At 38.6% G+C, this 21375-nt stretch overlaps 3 protein-coding genes across 3 annotated transcripts; 2 read left to right on the top strand and 1 right to left on the bottom strand.

Moving 5' to 3' along the window:
* The first annotated feature begins 991 nt into the window (after positions 1–991).
* LOC114138737 (membrane-spanning 4-domains subfamily A member 4D-like) lies at positions 992–6851 on the top strand. The gene is made up of 7 exons (XM_028008130.1): positions 992–1057; positions 1162–1387; positions 1475–1585; positions 3455–3511; positions 3648–3767; positions 3874–3987; positions 5237–6851. Exons 2-7 carry the CDS (start codon positions 1169–1171, stop codon positions 5288–5290), a joined length of 675 nt encoding a protein of 224 aa, XP_027863931.1. The 5' UTR covers positions 992–1057; positions 1162–1168; the 3' UTR covers positions 5291–6851.
* A 71-nt stretch (positions 6852–6922) lies between these two features.
* aldob (aldolase b, fructose-bisphosphate) lies at positions 6923–9982 on the bottom strand. Its single transcript, XM_028008127.1, has 9 exons — positions 9832–9982; positions 9112–9224; positions 8814–9025; positions 8664–8718; positions 8427–8587; positions 8261–8344; positions 7999–8173; positions 7403–7602; positions 6923–7167 (listed from the first exon to the last, which is right to left on the bottom strand). The coding sequence occupies exons 2-9, from the start codon at positions 9221–9223 to the stop codon at positions 7072–7074; spliced, it is 1095 nt and encodes a 364-aa protein (XP_027863928.1). The 5' UTR covers position 9224; positions 9832–9982; the 3' UTR covers positions 6923–7071.
* A 2757-nt stretch (positions 9983–12739) lies between these two features.
* On the top strand, positions 12740–21375 carry rnf20 (ring finger protein 20, E3 ubiquitin protein ligase). The gene is made up of 22 exons (XM_028008126.1): positions 12740–12887; positions 13184–13364; positions 13465–13533; positions 13626–13724; positions 13818–13965; positions 14062–14247; positions 14349–14464; positions 15137–15283; positions 15362–15436; positions 15518–15637; positions 16759–16938; positions 17029–17164; positions 17489–17610; positions 17691–17847; positions 17939–18254; positions 18431–18548; positions 18681–18830; positions 18915–19127; positions 19364–19489; positions 19609–19749; positions 20183–20287; positions 20715–21375. The coding sequence occupies exons 2-22, from the start codon at positions 13194–13196 to the stop codon at positions 20889–20891; spliced, it is 3072 nt and encodes a 1023-aa protein (XP_027863927.1). The 5' UTR covers positions 12740–12887; positions 13184–13193; the 3' UTR covers positions 20892–21375.

The following is a 21375-nucleotide window of genomic DNA, read 5'->3' as shown; positions in this document are numbered from 1 at the left end:
CAATCTTTTCCAGTAGCAGAAACCATAAACTATGTAAAATATATGTAACCTTTTTTTTCACTGTCTGACAGTTAGAAAAACCTGAACTATTTATATTTTCTAAATACCAGAAGAATGAGTAAGAGTAAGAAAACTGTACAAAGGCAATTTCTACACAAATCTGTAGGGCCTTGTAATTTAGTGTAGTGTGCATCAGATACCAATTTCAGAGCAATAAACCATGTACAATGTAGCCATGTTTTCTTGGAGTGCTCAAAAACATGGACTTCACACATTAATTATCTACAAACTTAATTTGGGCTCAACTATAATAATACCTTTGGGGGTTTTCCTCAAGTTTTTTTTTTTTTGCCACCCAGGTAGTGAGCCATGTTATTCATATTAAAAATGACCAAAGTTTACTGGATCAAAGCCTCAACAAGCTATGGCATAGTCAGGATATGTTACTTTTTTTCAGCAGGTAGACTTAGAGTTAGTAATTTATTTGTTAGAGTAACTTGTGTTTTCCCTTTCATTCTTTCTTAATTTTATTTTTGCAATAGTTTCTTTCTCACCATTCCAGCAAGCACAACATGTTTTTTCTTAAGTAAAAAGAAAATATTTGTGGGTTGTTTTTTTTTTTCATTTTGGTGTACAGTATGTTTTTCTTCACAGCTAAAACAAATCCACTGCAACGATCTGCCTGACAGATAGTTGAGGTGTAAAATTAATATTTTAGTCACAAAATGAAGATACCATAGATTATCTGGCAGTCACCAGATAATCTATGGTATGGTTGTTTTTAATCTCTCACAAAATAAAGCTTTTGTTTTATTTGTTTAATCCATCAAAAATATAAAGAAATTAAACTAAAGTTATTTATTTATTGGGTTGTAATTTTGATTGTTGTGGTCTTACATACTGATCAGGCTGTGCAACTCCCTTAGCAGTGAACTGTATCAAGCCCCTCCTCTGGTTGGAAAAAAAGGAGAAGAAATCAAATTTCTTGATTTCCTCTGGTGATCAACAACATCCCCTTCCTGTCCTCTTATGCAACACATTTTACATGGAACCCTTGGTGAGTTACTTCGTGCTTTGTATCACAATCAATGCATTCTTTGTGGCTGTTTATTACTGTTCTGTGCGTAGTAAGTGTCGGATTTCGTTTTCCTGCCTTTACAGTATCCCCATGCTGGAAGAGTATGTACAAGACCGGTTCAACAAATTCTTGCTGTCTTTCAGCTGCAGTACAACACAGTTGTGTAACAGCTTGGCAATGGAGGAAACCGAGTCAACTATGGTAGAGAAACCAACAGGAGAAAGTGAGAATCAGAAGTTAGATGAGACCCTGTTGTTGTCCAGCAAACCTCTGCACCGTTTTGTCCAAAAACAACCCAGAAGCTTTGGGGTAAATTCAACTCGTGAAGAAACAGGGAAGATGTATATTCATATACAACTGTACACGCTGAATATATTTTTGTTTTGGATTTTTCAGATTGTGATTCTGATGTTTGGTTGTGCTGAGATTGTGATGGGATGTGCAATGGATGGTATTAACATGGAAACCTCATTCAAAATGTATATTCCCTTCTGGCAAGGAACTCTGGTATGTATGTTTTTAAATGCTAAAGCTCAAGAACAGATCTTTAATTGTTTCTAGAACATTCAATTTAAAAATATATATATATTTCCCTGTTTCTAGTTTAACTTACCATAGACAAAGAAAATAGAAGGAAACTCCTGACCAAGCTTTGTTCCTGCTAACTCAGCAATTTCGAACATATCATTTTTGAGCTCATGTATTGAGCAATTAACGTTGCTACTTCTATTTTAAGCATTTTTCATAGAATACAAAACGGGAGAAGTGTTTTTATTTTTGTTCTGATAGTTACATGACAGCAAAAGTGTAATATATCAAATATGATGTAACAAAATCTGGCATTGTTTTTGAAATGTTTTCTTTGTTTTGTTTGAAGCATTTAATAATGAGTTCATTCTTCTTTTTTTTTTTTCTTTAATCTGAATTTCCTGACAAATATTTTTTTGTGTCGTGCTCAAACAGGTTAGCCAACCAGCATTTCAAAATTAGCACTGTTTACATTCTTCGTGGTACATATAAAGTCCACTGTAATACAGGGTTGCCCATTTTGGAGTGGAGCTTGGAGAAATCAGAAATCAAAGCAAAAATTGTGCAGCTTATTTTTAAACTAAACAATTTTGAAATAATTTTTTTTATTGAAATAGATGCTTAATGGATGTACAAATTTCAGCCATAACATTGTGGCATGCAAAGTAAATGGCATCAGACGTCTGAATTGGACATTTAAGGTGGCTTAAACCTTCACATGAATGCAAGCTTTTCATAAATGTCCTTTTAAGACACATATGTGTAGAAACGCTACTTACTATTTAGTGCCTTCAACATTTTGTACATTTGTAATTTTAGTCCCTTTGTATTCAAATCCCATTTGATTGAATTAATAGAATACATTAGAAAATGGAAACAGCCCTTACTGTCCAGCAAAGGGAAAATTCAGGTGTAACAGCAGCATCTGTTACAAAGGTTCTCAAATGAAGTTCTTAAAGTGTTAAAAACAATATATATAAAACAATATTAATAATAACAATTATTTTAATAATAACAATTATTTTATTATTATTATTATTATTATTATTATTATTATTATTATTATTATTATTATTAATAATAATAATAATAATAATAATAATAATAATAATAATAATTAGGACCAAAAATACTGTGCTGTTATTAGAAATAAAAGAGACAGACTTGAGATCCAAGGGATGTGCAAAATGATATGACCATAATGAGTTTAGATAAATAGATAAATTTATTTATTTTTAAAACATAGTTTATGGAAAGGCTGAAAGTTGGAGCTGAAGCTCATTACAATTAATTATTATATTTCTTTTAAAAATGTTTTCACCATACTTACTTACTTATTTATTTATTTATTTATTTATTTATTTATTTATTTATTTATTTATTTATTTATTTATGTATTTATTTATTTTGAGGGCTTACGGCAACTTTTAATCCAGCAGATGGCGCCCTTGACAAATAAACAAACACGTTACATTTTAATATTGAACTATCTCCCATGATACAATACAAGTACATCAGTAGACATTGCCGAATCATTCAAAACTACCTCATCATTACCTCATACCTTGAAAAAACACAAAAGAAAAAACCAATTAAAGCAATATTTCCTCCTTGAGATGCAAAGCAAGAAAGAAACCTCTTATCCAGTTAAAGTATATGTGCCCAGCACAGCTGCTGCATGACCCAACTACTTCAGGAAACAATAGATGTAGCTCACCTGTTCAGTGCAAAAGCAGCTATCCTTACATGATGTGGTTATGGATGTAACTGGATAAGTAATTCCGTATTAGTACATTTGAGCTGAAAATGATTGGATCTTTTGATTGATGTGGATGTTTGTATTTGAAGTTCATTACATGTGGAGCCCTATCTATCTACACTGAGTTACATCCATCCAAGAAGATGGTAAGCCTGTTGATTTTTCTTTTAATCCCTAGTTTTACAATTTATGCACACTTTTGTCCAACTTTATTACTGACCATACAATCTTTCTTAATTAAAGTTATCTTATCTATATTATCTTTGTAATCTGACTGCACAGGTGACCATATCCCTGGCCATGTATGTGGTCTCTCTGTTGGGCATTATTATCACCATTGTACGAAGGATAAGCTTAATCGGTTTCTACACGTGGCATCTTCAGTTATACTTCCAGAGTGCTGTAAGCTTTATATTTACGCTCTTCCTCCTTTCTTTTTGCTATAATGTTTGTTTGGGTGGATAAAACCCCCTTTTAGTATTTTACAGCTATTTTGTTTTTACCTTAGATACTATTTCTTTGGGTGGAAGGAATCTTGTTTGCATCTTCCCTGCTTGTATCAGCATTTCTTATCTTCTTGAGCGCCATCGCAGGTTATGCATTAAGATCTACGAGAAAGCAGGTAATATGTTCTTCAACGATGTGTTATTTAAAAAATGAAATTCATGTTCTACCTTTCAATGCTGAGCCTCTGCAGAGTAACTAACAATGACTGGAGTATAATATTTCAAAAAGATGATAACCTTTTGGAAAGTGAAAATTAGTCATAATGGTCACTTGCACAAGATACCAATATTTTGAAGCACCATGGCCAGAGTTCAGATTTAAACTGAGACTAAATATAAAAGAGAGTATTTGGCTCTAATCAAAGTTTAAATAAAAAGCTTTAACATGACAGATGTCTCTAGTTACCCTTATATCAGCTCAAAACCACTAAAATGAGACAGAATTTTATTTGTTACACTTGTTAGTGGAAGGAAATACTTTGTGTGCACTGAAAATGTTTTCACTGTAGCCTGATTTAAAGTACAAGATGACCAATTACATCACACTATGCGTTACTAGTTAGTGAATTGTTTAATTATCAGTATTGTGATTATGTGATTCCAGTTTTAATTATCTACTTTGAGTTACTGCTGAACTCAAAGTTAAGTTTACATTTCTAATCAATTTAGACTTTAATTATTTAAACTGTTAATCCAATCCAGTCAAATTTTATAGTGTTTAAATGCATACCATTACTTTTTGGTACAGAACCATTTACATCTTCTTGTATAAAGAGACAACATTTTATTTATGTTACTTGTATTTGGTTTATAAAAATACATTTTAATACAATGGGTTTATTTGCCTGTGCAATTATGTATATTCATTATAATGCAAATGCATCATTTTCTGATCCTGTGAGACCTAATATGAAAAAGTCATGCATCCCTTTTTTATCAGTAAATAATCTGCATGACAATAATCAATCTCACAAATAAGAAACAGTGTACATTTTGCAAAAGATTGATTTTTCTACAGTGGCATCTTATAGAATATTATACTTCATAAACTTCATTTTCTATAATAAACTTTAAAAGGATGTTTAAATCTGCCAAAGGTCTAAATTTCTTTGAGTCCACAGTCTACATTTTGGAAAATTATAGATATTTTTATCTCGATTAACAGGGAAATTCAATTTACTTTTATTACATACACAATGAGGTAAACAATTTGTCAAAAAACACCTTAAACTGACATCTATTAGACTATAGCAAATACATGAATGATAGAAGAAACTAACATAATTGTGATAGGAAAACAGTTTGTCACAATGCTGTCTGTCAGCTATTGAGTTTTTATCATTCATTCCTGTTTCTTGTTTTCAGATTACTGTCCAGCACTTTGTGATTCATCCTCAGAGTGAAGAAAACACAAACTAGGACCAATGTTCTTCAGTCCTATTCTGCACTTACATAACACTGTTTTGTTCACTTCAGGTGTTTTTATCAATTATGTCATACACTGTATATGTTTAACATGTATTTCATCTGCTAGACAACATGAGATAAATATCTTATTTTAATTGTTGAAGAGGTCACGTGGCGCAGATCAGTTTTCAAATAAAAAGCAACCAGCTCCTTACTCCTCATATAGCGAGACGTAACAGTATTCATACCCCTTAAACATTTCTGTAATAAGTCACACTAAAAATTCAACATGAAATGTATTGAATTGTTTGTTTTTTTAATTAACATAAACAAAATAACCCATTTAGAATTACATTTAGAGCCAGGGTTGTGTACCCATTCTTCATGTAAAAAGACTTCATCTCAATCTATGACGTATGTGAATTTACTGACTGACATAGATTGTGAAGTTTTACCACAGATTCTTAGTTGGATTAAGTCGGAACATTTGGCCGTTCTTGCATATAAATATCCTTCGGTAAAATCCGTCCTATTGTAGCCATAGCTGTGTGTTTGGTGTGGGTGTTCGAAGGGAAGGTGGATCTCCACCCAAGACTCCAAGAAGGCTTCGTATTTAATTCTATCAATATTACAATCAACTTTGATCATCTTCCTTGACTACTAGCTGTCTTTTGAACTTGAGCTGTAGATATCTGAATCTCCTTCACAGTTACCATGGAGCTCCTGGTTGTTTCACTGAGGAGTGCTCTCCTTTCCCGGCCTGTCAGTTTAGATGGACAGCCATATTTTGGTTGCTGTCTTTCCATTTTCAGAGATATTGTTTCACAGAAAAAACTGTATTTGTGCTGAGTTTAAATTACATAAAGGTGGACTCGTTAAAAATTAGGTAATTTTTGAAAAAAGCTAGTTCTTTTGGATTTTACTGAAGGTTTGAAAGCCAGGTATCATGTTTCTTCCACATTATAATTATGCATAGCATTGTGTTATGTTGATATATAACAAATAATACAAAATAAACAGAGGCTTATGGTTGTAACATGGCAAAAACCTCAGAAGGTTCAAGGGGTATAAATACTCTTAGAAGAGGCTCTATCCAGTTAATCTGATGAGAAAGATTTTTACACCTGCACCAAGTTAGAAAAATGAAACTTTTTCATTGTATCTAAATTTAACCTGAAAAATTACCACTAACATCACATCAGTAATATTAGATTAACAATATATTTTTTATTGAATATTATTAATTAAGTGTTTATTTACTGCTGTTAACCACTTGCTTTAGTTTTTAATCATGTAAAAAAATTTTAACAGTTTTCATGGTGACCAGCTTCACATTTTTAATCAGATTACTTTATTTTTGTAATAAATGTGAATTAACTTTATTGCATTAACTGATTTAAAAATTTTTTTGCTTAAATAAATTTGGCTTACAAGTACGCAGATGTATAAAAAAAAATAAAATATGCATCAGCATGTCTTTGCATCATTTCTGTATCCGTATTGTGCAATGTAAATTTACAGTAGATGCCCTAACACTCGTCATACCTTCGGAAATAAAAGAGATATAATAGTATCTAACTTTATCTAGTAATAGTTATGGCTCTAAAATTTGGACAACCAAAAAGAAAGTCAAAAAGTCACATATTTTGGATTTTTCAGTTTATTTCCCTTTGATGTTATCAGCTTTTATCAACAATAGCTCGACATTACGCTGGAAATCCTCTCATGTTATTGGTGATGCAGGGGGACATCAACATTTGGTCCACATGTATTTTTTTTAGTGTTCATAGTATTTAATAGACGTAGCTGGCAGTGTAAAGGGACTGCATAGCAGCCTGGCTGGCTGGGGTGGCAGGCTTGTACTCTCCTTTGGAGGCCAGGCCATTGATCTAATGGGAACAGAGGAGAGGAGAAAAGGGCAAAGTCAAACAGTAGCGTTAATGATCAGCCAAGTTGCATGCGTCACCTGAGTGCAAGACTGAACAGACAAAAAGCTTTAAGAAATCAATCATTTACAAAACTGTGTAAAATTGAGTAATTCCAGATAAGAAATATTTAAAGTCCAGAATGGCTAATTGATGACTTGGGAACTCATTAATGGCTTCCTGTCTGTCTGAGGCTCACCTTGGCCCTGGTGAAGAAAGCGTCCTGCGCAGCTTTCTTGTTGGCATCTTTGCCCACCCAGGCTGCAAGAGCGGAGGCCTGGAGTGCTCGGCCGTAAGAGAAGGTCAGCTTCCAGGGACGGTGGAGGGGAACTTGGTTGATTGCGTTCAGGTTGAGGGAGGCCTCCTCCTCACTCTGGCCTCCAGAAAGGAAGCAGATGCCTGAAAAGGTGGCAAAAAAGAAGCACAATTTACAGTTAAAATGTTAAAGTAAGTTTCTATTTAAATGTTACAAACAGTTAATATTTTTCCAGGAGAAGGCAACTCTCCGTCAGGAGCCTGTTGTTTTACTTTCATCAGTTATTTCTATGAGAAAGTCCTTGGTGGTGCACCTAATTCTATCTACTTACAAGATGAAAATAGTATTTTTCTTCTCTATAAATAAAAATGTAATCTAAACCTAACAACTAGTTTAAACTAATCTGGATTTAGACTGAATGAGAGAGAGAGAGACATCTGTTGCTCCTAACATTTTACTAGAACTTCACTTTATAAATCCTAAAATATTCCTTTAACCTGATTCCTTGTGGTTGGAGGAATCAGCTCCACTAGGCTTACCTGGCACAGCAGCGGGTACAGTGCGCCTCAGGGTGGTTACTGTTGCCAAGGCGACATCCTGGGGGGTGTATTTCTTAGTGCAGGAGTGTCCAGCGGTGACCATGTTGGGTTTCAGCAGAGTTCCTTCCAAATACACATGGTGGTCATTCAGAGCCTTGTACACAGCAGCCAGGACCTGCAGATAGATACATACACATAAACATGAATGGGCATTGATATCATGTAATTATTATGGAGTTGGTGTGCTTTGTATTATACTAACCTTCTCTGTGACATACTGGGAACGTTGCAGGTCATGGTTACCATCAGGCAGGATCTCTGGCTCCACGATGGGCACCAGGCCATTCTGGAGAAAACAGGGTTAAAACTAATGACATCTAGTTTCTTCATCTGCTGTCCATTACTGCAGCTAAAACTGTGACACAGACCTGTTGGCATATGCTGGCATATCTGGCAAGAACATTGGCGTTCTCTGCAATGGCGAGAGCTGATGGGCAGCCATCTAAAATCTTGAGCACACACCTCCACTTGGCGAAGTCACAGCCGTCCTTCTTGTACTGGGCGCACCGCTCCGAGAGGCCATCAAGACCTAAAAAGACACAAAACATCTCACTCTGAATCGTTTTTTAGAAATATGCAACGAAAAGTATGTTAATGGTAGTTACCTTGGGTGGTGGTCTCTCCATCTGTTCCATTCAGACCAGCTGTGCCTTTGTCTACCTATGCCAATTAATCACCAAAGAGTAAGTAAAATCTAAAAATTGTCAACACTCTTTTATTAACAGTCTTAGAAGTTTGCATGAAGATCTCTTCACCTTGATCCCAACAACAATCCCCTTCTCCTTGATAACCTGGGGGAAGAGTTTGCCGCTGTCTGACTTCTGGTAGAGCGTCTCATGGAAGAAGATGACCCCACCGATGCTGTTGGCAATGGAGGGGTCGGATGAGAAAAGGATCTCCCGGAAGCAGCGGCGGTTCTCCTCTGTGTTCTCCACATTGATTTTCTGCAGCCTCTTCGCCATGGTGCCTTGAGGGAAGAGCGTATTTTCAGTCGCACATGACCAACTTGCAGTTGCTCCCCGTGGCAGAACAACAACCAAGACCGAGACTAACCTGTTGATTCGTCCGCAGCCAGGATTCCCTTTCCTGGAGCAACGATCCTCTGAGCAATGTCAGAGAGCTCCTTCTTCTGTTCCGGAGAGAGGGCTGGGAACTGATGAGTCATCCTTGGAGAACCATATCGGATTATTAAAATCAACTTAACATTTTGCAATGAGAGAGGAAAATGCGTTGCATTTTCACATCTTATGGAAAATGTCTGCTATTACACATCCTGCTTTTCTTGCACCACCTCTCCAGTTAAATATTTGGTCTGCATGGTTGAACTTTGGCCTTCAAAACAGATACGTTATTCTGTTTAGACCTGCGACCTGAGTTCATAGTTCACTTTGCAACAGGTTGACCAGCGTTTTTTCTGCAGAGCAATGAAAGAAAAACAAGGCACTACAACTAAGATCTTGATGACAATTTACATGCAATACATTAACTTCTGCCAAATGATATTTGCGCAAATACTTTTGCACTTGATTTCTTTTCACCTACCACCATGTCAGAAAAAAAAACATCAATGCAAATTCATATTTGAAAAAAATGTAAACATTTCTGTTTATTAGCAGTTAAAAATAGTTAACAAACCGCCTCTAACCGCCTGTGAACATGTGCATAGTCGCATGCAGACCAAACCCAGTTATATGTAGCTTTGCTGCAGAAACTAGTCACGTTCTGAACAATCCTCACACATTTCTCAATTGACCAAATAAAAACGAATCTCACTTGAGTGTTTTATCAAACTGCGACGACAGCTGAAGTGACAGACGGCCTCCTGTTTCCTCCCAGGGCTGATCGCGATGGTGATGAAGAAGGCAGAAAGTGGGTGAAGAGTTGTATTTATTCCTGTTGAGGGTGGAGGGGGGAGGTGCTCATGATGTGGCGGGAGGCGGGCCCGGGGAGGAGGGTGTCACAATGGAGACGCAATTGGCCCCCGCCAAACCCATAAAGGCGGGCTTCATGGTGATGTCGATCTGCTTCTGTGGACTTCACAGTTCATCGCAGAGCCTGGGATTGAGTTTGGAGGAAACATGAAAGAGAGCTTTGTGTGAGTGTAAAGTCAAAGTCCGCACGAGCGAAGAAATCAAACAGAGCAGGGAGAGCTCCTCCTTCTTTAGCTTTGCAGAAATGTAACTGGAGAGCTCTGCTGCAATGTTGCAATTCAGGTTTTGCATCCCGTCTGGAGGGAATTGTAAACATTCACAAGCAAAGATTTGTATCTTGCAGATGTATTTTAAGGATTCTCAAAACAGGAAGTTTGTTCAAATAAAGACGAAGGACAATCAGGAGCTGCGTGTCCAATTTTGTTTTCATCACTGTGCAGAAAACAAATCAGACATGCAGATCTCTTCTCACCTTTGAAAAATCTATTTCATTAAAGTCAATGCATAGATGGGTTTTAAATCTTTGATATTGCTATTTTCTTTTGCATGTTATATTTTGATTGGGTTGAAATTTCACTTCAAATATGCAATCCATAATCTGAGGTAACTTTCTGCACACACAAAAAGTATGCTTGTTGTCACATTCCAAGAAAAACAGCTTTATAAAACTTGCATCTTCATGCAGTTTATGCTGTACATTGCATGCATATCTTTTTACATCGCTACTTTTTAAAAATAACTTTTATCTAATCCCAAAAGATGGGGACATTTGCACCCAGAGACTGAGATTGATGAGACAGCTTTTACACAACCTAGACTCTGCACCATGTGCAATGTCCTCTTTCTAATTGCAGTTCAGAGTTCAGCCTTTGTGGGTGATTTTATTTTCACATACTTTGTAGTTCTGAAAAGTCATCCAAAGAATCTTGCTTGTCCCAGTGAGTGTACATAAGATAGTAATTAAAACAGATTGCAGGGGACAATTGCTGGTTTGAATGTGGGACTGGTGGGAAAAATACCAGTTGTGTAATACAACTGCTGTGTCATACAACTGGTGGGAAATCCTGAATATGCCTTTCAGATCTGAAAAACTGCATATTTCTTGTGTTATGGCATATATGTATAATGTGTAATATTTGTATATTCGTATAATATGTATACGTAACCAGAATAATGTTGTTTTCGCCAGGGAAAACTATTAAAACTGCAGAGCAACAACATATCTTAAAAAAATCTGGAAAAAAGAAAAGATTCCAAATCCTCAGGCAATTATTTCAGGAATCCATGTCACTGAGGCTCAAAATGCCTTTAGTTCTGTCATGTGCTCTGATGGTCTGATCTAGCTGAAGAATTCTGGACTTTGGTAGACTTTGAAACAAGCAAAGGCTTTAGATAAACTAACTAGTGAGGTAGAGATTGTTATCTGAGTGTGTTTCAAAAACAGAACGATTTCGTCATGTACTGTCATGGGCCTTCTGTCTGGGCCGTCTGAAACTGTTGGCAACTAAGTTTTAGACACATGCTGACACAAAAGCAAATATAATGTGAAAAATATCTGCTTGGAGAAATCAGACATAAAATATTTATTTTAAGAAAATTGAAAACAATTTGCTAAATTCTAATGTTTTGAATTAGAAGTTCATTAAAAATGTTCATGCTGTGAAAGAAGTATCAGTGAGTTTGTTGTGCAAATGAGCAGACTGATTAGTTTTATTTTGACCCTTGCTCAAGCTAAAAAATAAATAGATTAATCTTTACTGAAGACGGATATAAAAGGTAAACTGGTCCAGTATGGATCCCTGATTAACTGACTGAAGCTCATAAAATTTTCTATGGCATTTTAATGCTATGCATACATAAATAACCAGAGCAAAAGGTGTCCTCTGGACACCAAAATCTTTAGCATAAGAACTCTTGCAATATCCCAAGGTACCTCAAAAACTGAAATTATGCAGTGAGCCGCCTTGCTGTACTGTAATGTTTTGAACCAATTGTAAATGAAAAAGGTTGTAATAATAATAATAATAATAATAATAATAATAATAATAATAAGTTCTAATTACAGTCACAGAAAGACTGTGATATAACCAAATCACAGATATATATATATATATATATACATATATATATATATATATATTTAAAGAAAATAGGCCCAAGTAAGGATCCCTGAGGCACCGGGTGGGTGGCTCAATCAGTAATTGTAAAGAACTTGACAAATAGACAAAAGGTAAACGTTTTTTTTGTCCTTTAGAATAAATCCTTATTGTTAAAACCCTTTTTAAAGAACTGTGTTACAGGACGGGAGGCGCAGCATCAGAAAATCCATCCACCCATCCATCCATTTTCTGTTCACCCTTGTCCCTAATGGGGTCGGGAGGGTTGCTGGTGCCTATCTCCAGCTACGTTCCAGGCGGGAGGCGGGGTACACCCTGGACAGGTCGCCAGTCTGTCGCAGGGCAACACAAAGACATACAGGACAAACAACCATTCACACACAAACACACACCTAGGGAGAATTTAGATAGACCAATTAACCTAACAGTCATGTTTTTGGACTGTGAGAGGAAGCCGGAGTACCCGGAGAGAACCCACGCATGCACAGGGAGAACATGCAAACTCCATGCAGAAAGACCCCGGCCGGGAATCGAACCCAGGACCTTCTTGCTGCAAGGCAACAGTGCTACCAACTGTGCCACTGTGCAGCCCGCATCAGAAAATATTGAGACTCATTCAGAGCGCCCTCCTTTACTGGAGATGGCGATAGAGAGCTGATGGCAGGTGAAGGTGGCACCGCCCTCCCTCCACAACGTTAACACTTCCGTTTCCGTGAGGGAAGGAGTCGAAACATCAACATTTCCAAACATATTCAGTCAGTTACTGTTAACATTTAAATAGGTAAGGGTTTGGTTATAACATTTGATACAGAACGTGTCGTCAGATGGTCCCAGCAAATCGTCTGTTCAGCTTTAAATCTCTTCAGTTTCCATTGCATCTGCCGTTAGCAGCTAGCTAACATGCAGAGAGAGTTTCAGGCAGCTTCTCCAGAGTCAATGTTAAAACAGCGTTGTTTCTCTAAATATAGATTGTTATCACTGTGGAGTATTTGGCTTAAAAATATAAAGTAAAGCAGTATTGTTAAATTGCATCTCCGGTAATTGTTTGCTTCTTTTTTCTTTTCTTTTTTTTTGCAGGAGCTAGAAGATGTCAGGGCAGAAGCGTCCTGCTGACCCCAGCGGGCCCTCTTCCTCCGGTGCCCCCCCGGAGAAGCGGAGGGAGCGGGATGGAGAGGACGGAGGTCCCGGTGTGAGCGCCGGAGCCGGAGGGAGCACCGCGGTGGAGACGGTCATCAAACTGGGAGGAGTGTCCAACTCTGTGAGCCTCTCTTTTATTTTCATCTGCAGATAAGATACATTAGAAAACAGAAAAGTGTGAAGTTTTCATTATTTTCCGATCTGAATGAAATGTTTTCCAGGAGGAACAAGACATCAAAGCTCTCCAAGCTAAGAATCGAAAGTTGGGAGAATCTCTCGATCAAAGACAGGTACACTCATTTAATTAAGTCAACATGTACAACTCTAGACACAGACAAAGAAAGCTGCACTGTGCTTCATCTGTTGGCCCATTGGCTTGCAGGTGATTGAGGACGAGCTGCGAGAGCGAATTGAGAGACTGGAGACTCGGCAGGCCACAGATGATGCCAGTTTGCTGATTCTCAACAGATATTGGAACCAGGTGAACATTCAGAGAAGGAACATTAAAGAGGAATGGCTTGGGTTAACTTTTTTTACATCTAGTAAAAACGTGTCACAACTTACCCTCTTTCAGTTTGATGAGAACATCCGACTCCTCATCAGGCGCTATGACCAAACAAGCAGCGAACCGGAGAAATCTCCAACAGGCGAAGGACGGAGCCTGAAGCCGGAAACTCCAGAACCTGATGGAGATTCAAACCAGGAGCGGGCCAAAGACAGAGGTAGTTATGGATCGGGCACAGGGACAGAAAAAGGCACAGCATGAATATATTAAACAAATACTAAACCAACAATTTTTTTCCCTGTTTTTCACCCAGGTCACCAAGGAGAGACGTCTAACTCCTTTTTGGCGACTCTGGCAAGCAGCACCAGTGAGGAAATGGAGGCTGAGCTCCAGGAGAGGGTGGAGTCGAGCCAGAAGCAGGCCAGTCGTTTGGTGGAGATCTACAAGAACCTGAAGAGCACCTTGGACCAACTGAAAACAGAGCTTGACTCTGGGGGCGGTGAGGGGAAACATGCAGGAGTTTGTCCAAAAAATAAAAAGAGGCAATGATGGTACTGCAACAGAATGAAACTTAATCTGGAAAAAATTGTGTTTCTACAGACAGTGGTTTGAAGCAAGTCGCAATCAAACTGAACTCCCTCCTGAGCAGGGAGAACGAGCTGCTTCAGCAGCTGACCGAGAACCTGAAACAGAAACACAGTCACATGACCAACGAGGTACAAACTTCCTTCTTAGTGGTTGTTCTCCTCAAATCGAGATTCATCAATCCTGCTTTTTTGATTTTTCCAATACGGTTGAGATTATTTCACAGAGATGGTACTTTTGATGGCATTATAAGATCATGCCCATGTATATTCTTATGTGGTGTTATTATTTATCTGATTTTTATTCAACTTTAAAGAAAAGTATTTAGTATTTTAATTTTTCCTTGATGAGTGCAGATCAAGGAAAATGTATTGACTTCTTTGATAATCTTTATAGTGAACATCTCTGTTAATTTTTTAAAGATAAATAATTAATCTTGAAATTTGTTGCCTGTAAAAATATGTGGGGCATCTCACTAGAAATGCATAAAATGGTAGGATGAATAATATTTGCCGTTTTAAAAACTATATCCCCTTAAAACCTTGGAGAGCAATCTTAAACAGTTGGATGCTTGTACTGCAGGGATCGGTACTGCAACTTTTACACAGTTATCTGATCCAATGCAGCATCCAGTAAGGTTCTACAGAATGAGAAACTGATCATTTAATTTGGGTATGTGAAAGTACAAACACATGGAAAAGTTGCAGGACACTGGTCCCTGATGACTGGAGCTTGAAGCCTCTCTTGTAAGGAGAGTCCTGTGGGATCTCCTCTTCAGTCTTTGCTCTCCCTGTCCTTTGCAGTCTCGGTCTTTGGGTCGTGCAGCTAACAAGGCGGACCAGCGCGTCAGCGAGCTGCAGGCTCGGATTGAAGAGCTCCAGTGGGACATGGAGAAGATCCGCCGTCGAGAGAACAGGCTGAATGCCCACCTGAGCGAAATACTGGAGAGGGTGAGACTGAATTTGTCAGTAACTGGATTAAGATGTGTGTTGTAGTTTGCGTTAAACTACAACACTTGTACTGTCCAGGTTAACAGCAAAGGCTACAAAGTGTGTGGTGAGGCCAGCAGCGTGTGTGGAACAATCACTATTAACAAAAGAAAGGTCGGTTTCTTTTCCTCTTTCATTTATTTTTTTCATTTATTTAGTTTCTCAGATTGGTTCACATTTAATTTCTTTAAATAGTTTGAGGAGATGAACAGTGAGTTGGAGGAGAACACAGAGCTTGCAGAAAATCGCCTCGTTGAGCTGCAGAAGCTCCAGCAGGACCTGCAAAACGTCCAGCAAGACAACAACAGCATGAAGGTATTTCCATTGTTGCAGCAACATTTTCAATTCAGACTTCTGCGTTTCAGCATCAGACCTTTGGCTCCACATTTAAAGCTGAACAAAACCCAGCAACTGCATCAACTCAAGCTCAAAGGCACTTTGTTATGATGCTCAAGATACTAAATGGACCTCTGCTGGGTGACATTTGTATCCAGTCTACATTGCCTTGAAAAAGTATTCATACTTAAGTTTTTCAAATTTTTCACATTACAATCACAAATTATAACCACAAAAATATTTTTTTCAACATTTGATTGTGACAAGTTACCAAAAAGGACACAATTGTGAAAGAAAATTGTATAAAATTCTTAATTTATTTAGCACTAAAAATCTGTTTTGTGTTTTTATTCCGCTTTCCACAAATAGAGATTGAAATGTTTTCTTATTGTTTGCAAAATTGGCCAAGCTCAGTCAGACTGGATGGAAAGCAGCTGTGTTCATGTTTCACTGTAGAATCTCAATTAGATCCAGATTTAGACTTTGACTAGACCAAGCTAACACATAAATATGCTTTGATTTAAACCCTATGAGTGTAGCTCTGGCTGCATGTTTAGGATTGGTAAACCTTTTCCTGAATCTCAAGTCTATTACTGACTTCCAGGGTTACTTCCAGTATTAGCCGGTATTTATTCTGACAGCATAATGCTGCCACCATGTGTCACTGTAAGACTGAGAAGTGTCCTGGAAGACTTTCAAGCCTTGAGATATTGTTACAAAACCTATCTGTGTTTTAAATTTCTCCATAACATTATCCCTGCACACTCTGGTGTTCTCTTTGGTCTCGGTGTTGCTAATGTTCTCTAACAAACCCCTGAGGTCTTAAGAGAACAATTACTGAGACTAAATTACTCACTTTGTCTTTATACTTCATGTTATTTCGTATTAGATTCAGTTGCACTGGGTTTTATTGAGACGTTGAGAGTAAAGCTGGCTTCAAACTTTGAAGCCCATAAAACTTGTTCTTTTAACTTCGGCGTTGCATTATTTTGTTTAAATTTGTAGCCTGACAAGATATTCAAAGGACTTAAATTTTTCTACGTCATTTCAACTTATTTTCTTTGTCTTCGTTGTTTATCAATTATTTTCTTCGTTGCCAGACGGAGCTGCTGAGTCGAGCTGAAGGTTTGGTCAAAGAGTCCTCAGAGTACCGCTGTCTGCAGTCTCAGTTCTCTGTGCTCTACAACGAGTCCCTGACCCTCAAGGCCCAGTTAGACGAAACCCGGGCTCGCCTCAACACTACCAGGACGGCGCGCCTTCGACAGCTGGAGCACATGGAGGTGGGTTAGGTTGGCGTGTGTGTGCTCATGTCGGGGTTTAAATGCGTCTCTGTCTTAACCTCTGCTCACTTTCATCGTGTCTTTGTGCAGAATGATGAGGTGGCCCTGCAGAGGAAGGTCCGTACTGAAGTGTTTCAGCTGGAAGACACGCTGGCTCAGGTCAAGAAGGAGTACGAGATGCTGCGCATCGAATTTGAACAGACTCTGGCAGCCAATGAGCAAGCAGGTAATCCACCTCAACAAATGGACCTCAAGTTTTAAATCCAAGATTAAATTACTATGCACCCCTGAGCAATATATTGGTGTTCCACAAACACTATAGACAGTTAATGGCCTGGTTTTATTAAATAAAGTGTGTTGTTCTTTCAGCAAATTGCTTTTTATAATTCTGCATTCTCCAGTTAACGATTAACTGATTACTAAATTAGTTGACGATTATTTCAATAATCGATTCATCATGATTAATCTGATGAATTGTTTCAGCTCTACTTTTTTTTTTGTTTGTTTTACCGGTTCATCTCCTCATTTTAAATCGCACCTTTTCTCTTAGGTCCCATCAACAGGGAGATGCGTCACCTTATAAGCACGCTGCAAACACACAACCAGCAGCTGAAAGGAGAGGTGGTGAAGTACAAGTTGAGGCTGAGAGAGACGCAAGCTGAGCTCCACCAGGTAGGTCAGAACGGGACAGAGAGTTAGAAACTACGAGGTGAAACAAACACACAAACTAAAGATGCCTCCTTGTTGTGTAGATCCGCGCCTCAAAGGGCAGCGCCATCCTCCAGTCGCAGTCGAGCACAGAGATGGACGTGAAGGACGAGATGACCTCTCCTTCGACCCCAGCTGTTTCTGGAGAACCTGTGGTCAAAATAGAGCCAGATAACGGCTCGTCCACACCCAGCAGCACTGGTAAATAACCTTAGTTTATTTTTACAATCACAGTAGTTTTATTTTACTGGATTGTCATTGATCATTTGGATCCACTTTGTCCTCCTGAAAGGAATTTCTCTGAAAACAGAGCCCGGCGTTGAACCGGATGCAAACATAAAGGAAGAGGAAAAAGATGAGAAAAAAGAGAAGGAGGAAAAGAAAGAAAAAGACATTATAAAGAAAGAGGAGAAAGACAGAGAGAGAGAAAAGGAGAAGGAGAGAGAGCGGCTGACCAGGAGCAGCAGCGGCAGCGGGGTGAAGGAGGAAAGGGAGAAGCCGGGCGTCAGCAGCCAGCCGGAGGAGACGGGCGGAGATCGGCTCGCTGTGATCGGAGGGTCCAAGAGGAAAGAGATGGAGCAGCTGAAGATTGTCCGAGCAGAACTAAAGTACGTTTGGAAAGTTATATTTACCATCCGTCTTGTGTTGTATGTATAGTCTGGATCTTTTAATGACTTTGTAAATCAGCATCTAGAAAGGCTTTGTTTTGTGCAAAATTCCGACTGTAGCTGGATTTTTTGTGAAACTTAAAATTTCTTCCCAATATGCATTTGTGACTTTGTAGGAAAGCCCAGGAGTCCCAGAGAGAGATGAAGCTGCTGCTGGACATGTATCGATCGGCACCAAAGGAGCAGAGAGACAAAGTCCAGCTCATGGCTGCAGAGAAAAAGACCAAGTCAGAGGTGATCATAGGCCTTGATCTGTTTTAATTGTTGTAAAACATTTTTACCTGTTAGTCTGGATATTTTTCTTAGTTTTACAAAAGAAAGAAGCGTTTGTTGAATGTGATGCGACAATACATCTCCTCTTTGCAGGCAGAGGAGCTTCGGCAGAGGCTGCGGGAGCTGGAGGAGAGGGAGAGAAGAGAGGGCAAGAAAATGGCGGATGAAGAAGCTCTGAGAAAAATCCGTTCAGTAGAAGAACAGATAGACATCCTCAACAAAAAGCTGTCCATCGCCAAACAGGTCTGAGCTCCACCAGGTCGTTTCACGGGCTTTCTGCCCGGTTCTCTTTTTGTCTATCTCACTTCTCCCTGCAAAACCCTTCAGGAGGAAGACGCGCTGCTGAGCGAGATGGACGTGACGGGCCAGGCCTTTGAGGACATGCAGGAACAAAATATCCGCCTCATGCAGCAGCTCCGAGAAAAAGACGACGCCAACTTCAAGCTGATGAGCGAGCGGATCAAGTCCAACCAGATCCACAAGCTTCTGAAGGAGGAAAAGGAAGAGCTTGCCGACCAACTCCTCACCTTAAAAACTCAGGTGCAACATGAGACCACGCCTCGATATCTCATTTCAAATAAAACGATGCTTTTATTTATATTCATCGAACACTTTATAGTAAGGCAGTGAAGGCCTAGTTAGTCCCTAATAGTCTACTATTCACAAATTATTATGAGATCAATTTACTGTTGTCTTTTTCATTTGGTTTTAACTTAAATCATGTTTGAGGGTTATTAGATTCTTTCGGACTTATTTGTTATGGTTGTGATTGATAGGTGGATGCACAGCTGCAGGTGGTCAGGAAGCTGGAGGAGAAGGAGCGCCTCCTGCAGGGCACAATTAGTACTGCGGAGAGGGAGCTGGCTTTGCGAACACAAGCTTTGGACATGAACAAACGAAAGGTAACATGTTGATCAGAAACTTAATCCTTTTAAACTGTGGAGAAATTAAACATTTTAATAAATCCTGGTTTTAAAAAAAAGCACGAGTTTAAGTTGAATGACGTTTGTTGGGGCTGCAGGCTCAGGAGTCTGTGCTGCTGTCAGAGGAGCTGCGAGCGCAGCTGGAGCAGGTTCAGCAGAAGCTGAAGCTGGTCAGAGAGGAGGTGGTCGAGAACAGCATCTCCAGAGAAAAAGAGTCCTTCAACGCCCGGCGAGCGCAGGTAGCAACACACACAGAGGCTAAACCTGCATTCAGTCTGTCATTGTCTTTATTAAAAATGATGAAATTAATAAAAACATGAAGTTTTTATTTTAATATTGTTACTACTGGAACTGAATGATGACAAGTAACTGTAGATTATTTCAAAAATAAAGTCCAGCATTAATTATAATGAGAAGCTTTTGTTGGGGTAAGATTATATGGGTTTAAAACTGATCCAAATATCTACTATTTAATTTAATGATGTTTAAAAAAAAAAAAGAAGTATTAAAAAAATCCCTATATTTGACTATAGATCTAAGTCTGTTTCAGGTTGAGCCTGAAAATGACAAATGATGATAAGCTCTTCTTTTATACCAGAAGATGAAGGTCATTTAGCGCCTCACTTTGTGGTAGATTTTTTGTTTTTCCCCTCACAGTCAATTGTTTTTCAGGAGGACATCTCCAAGCTAAGGAGAAAGATTGAAAAAGCCAAGAAACCAGCTGAGAAGATCAGCAACGGAGACGAAATCCTGAACGAAGAAATTAATGAGTACAAGGTACGTACAAGGGGCATAAAAAATAGAAAGCTTACATTTATTACAATCTTGTGCTTGAATAAAACATGTGACATAAAAACAGATGAATAGCCTTCAAGTTAAATTTCTGAAGTTGCTGGTGTTGTTTTTCATAACACCAGCCACATTTTTGAAATACTTTAATATTTTGACTCTAATAGCAGCGTCATGGTCAGATTTTCCTAACATTTGTCTGTAAATGAGTCAGTAGTTTTGTGTAATTATGACAAGTCTGAATGACTTGTGAAAGCCTTGTTTACAAGATTTATGAGTCAGCTAAAACAACAAAGCCCTAGCTGCTTTACAAACTTGTATGCCTTCATTTTTAAACCACTCAGCCAAGAACCTTAATGGCCTCCATGTTTACTGTTGAAGACATTTCCTCCTCTTCTTCCCTTTCCTCCTCCAGGCTCGTCTAACGTGCCCCTGCTGCAACTCCCGGGTGAAGGACGCCGTCCTGACAAAATGCTTCCACGTCTTCTGCTTCGAGTGCGTCAAGACGCGCTACGACACTCGGCAGAGGAAGTGCCCCAAGTGCAACGCCGCCTTCGGGGCGAATGACTTCCATCGCATTTACATCGGCTAAATCCACCAACTCTGCCCTCCTCCAGTCGGGATGAATAGGAGCCGTTGCCTGAAGCAAGAGTCAGCACTGCAATCATGTGGTCCATCCTTTCACAGGATATTAAGTGCAGCCACAGGATGATTTCAGTGATGCTCCAAGTGGAAGACTTTATTAAAAGGTTTTATTCCCCCCACAATGACTGAAACATTCCCATCCAATATCCACTACTACGCTGATGTTCTCTGGTGCAGAAGGAATGGTTTTATACTGAGTGTCTGTTTGTCTGTTTGCTTTTAAAAACAGCATGTGAAAGCAGTAGATGAAAAACTGCAGTGAAAAAAGAACATTTCTCTTAGTGTTGTTTATATGAAGTGTCTCTGTTGTACATTTCTTCTTTTTTTTATTAGAAATTATCATTTTCCTGACTCTGAATTCTTTAACATTTCCCCGTGTTGCTGTGGTGTATTTTGATGTTCAGCCAGTTATTAAACTGCTATCAAATGTG

Source organism: Xiphophorus couchianus, chromosome 23, assembly GCF_001444195.1.
Source record: "Xiphophorus couchianus chromosome 23, X_couchianus-1.0, whole genome shotgun sequence".
NCBI classification, from domain to species: Eukaryota; Metazoa; Chordata; class Actinopteri; order Cyprinodontiformes; family Poeciliidae; genus Xiphophorus; species Xiphophorus couchianus.
The sequence above is the reverse complement of the archived record's forward strand: the minus strand, read 5'-3'. Positions and strand labels throughout refer to the sequence as shown.

Excerpts from the sequence above, each read along its gene's own strand:
- aldob (XM_028008127.1), bottom strand. The coding sequence starts at position 9,223 with ATGACTCATCAGTTCCCAGCCCTCTCTCCGGAACAGAAGAAGGAGCTC. Across the intron at positions 8,174-8,260 it reads CCCAGTATGTCACAGAGAAG|GTCCTGGCTGCTGTGTACAA; the intron begins GTTAGTATAATA and ends ATCTATCTGCAG. Across the intron at positions 7,168-7,402 it reads CTTTCTTCACCAGGGCCAAG|ATCAATGGCCTGGCCTCCAA; the intron begins GTGAGCCTCAGA and ends TGTTCCCATTAG.
- LOC114138737 (XM_028008130.1), top strand. The coding sequence starts at position 1,169 with ATGCTGGAAGAGTATGTACAAGACCGGTTCAACAAATTCTTGCTGTCT. Across the intron at positions 1,586-3,454 it reads CCTTCTGGCAAGGAACTCTG|TTCATTACATGTGGAGCCCT; the intron begins GTATGTATGTTT and ends TTGTATTTGAAG. Across the intron at positions 3,512-3,647 it reads TACATCCATCCAAGAAGATG|GTGACCATATCCCTGGCCAT; the intron begins GTAAGCCTGTTG and ends CTGACTGCACAG.
- rnf20 (XM_028008126.1), top strand. The coding sequence starts at position 13,194 with ATGTCAGGGCAGAAGCGTCCTGCTGACCCCAGCGGGCCCTCTTCCTCC. Across the intron at positions 13,365-13,464 it reads TGGGAGGAGTGTCCAACTCT|GAGGAACAAGACATCAAAGC; the intron begins GTGAGCCTCTCT and ends AATGTTTTCCAG. Across the intron at positions 19,490-19,608 it reads TGGACATGAACAAACGAAAG|GCTCAGGAGTCTGTGCTGCT; the intron begins GTAACATGTTGA and ends TTGGGGCTGCAG.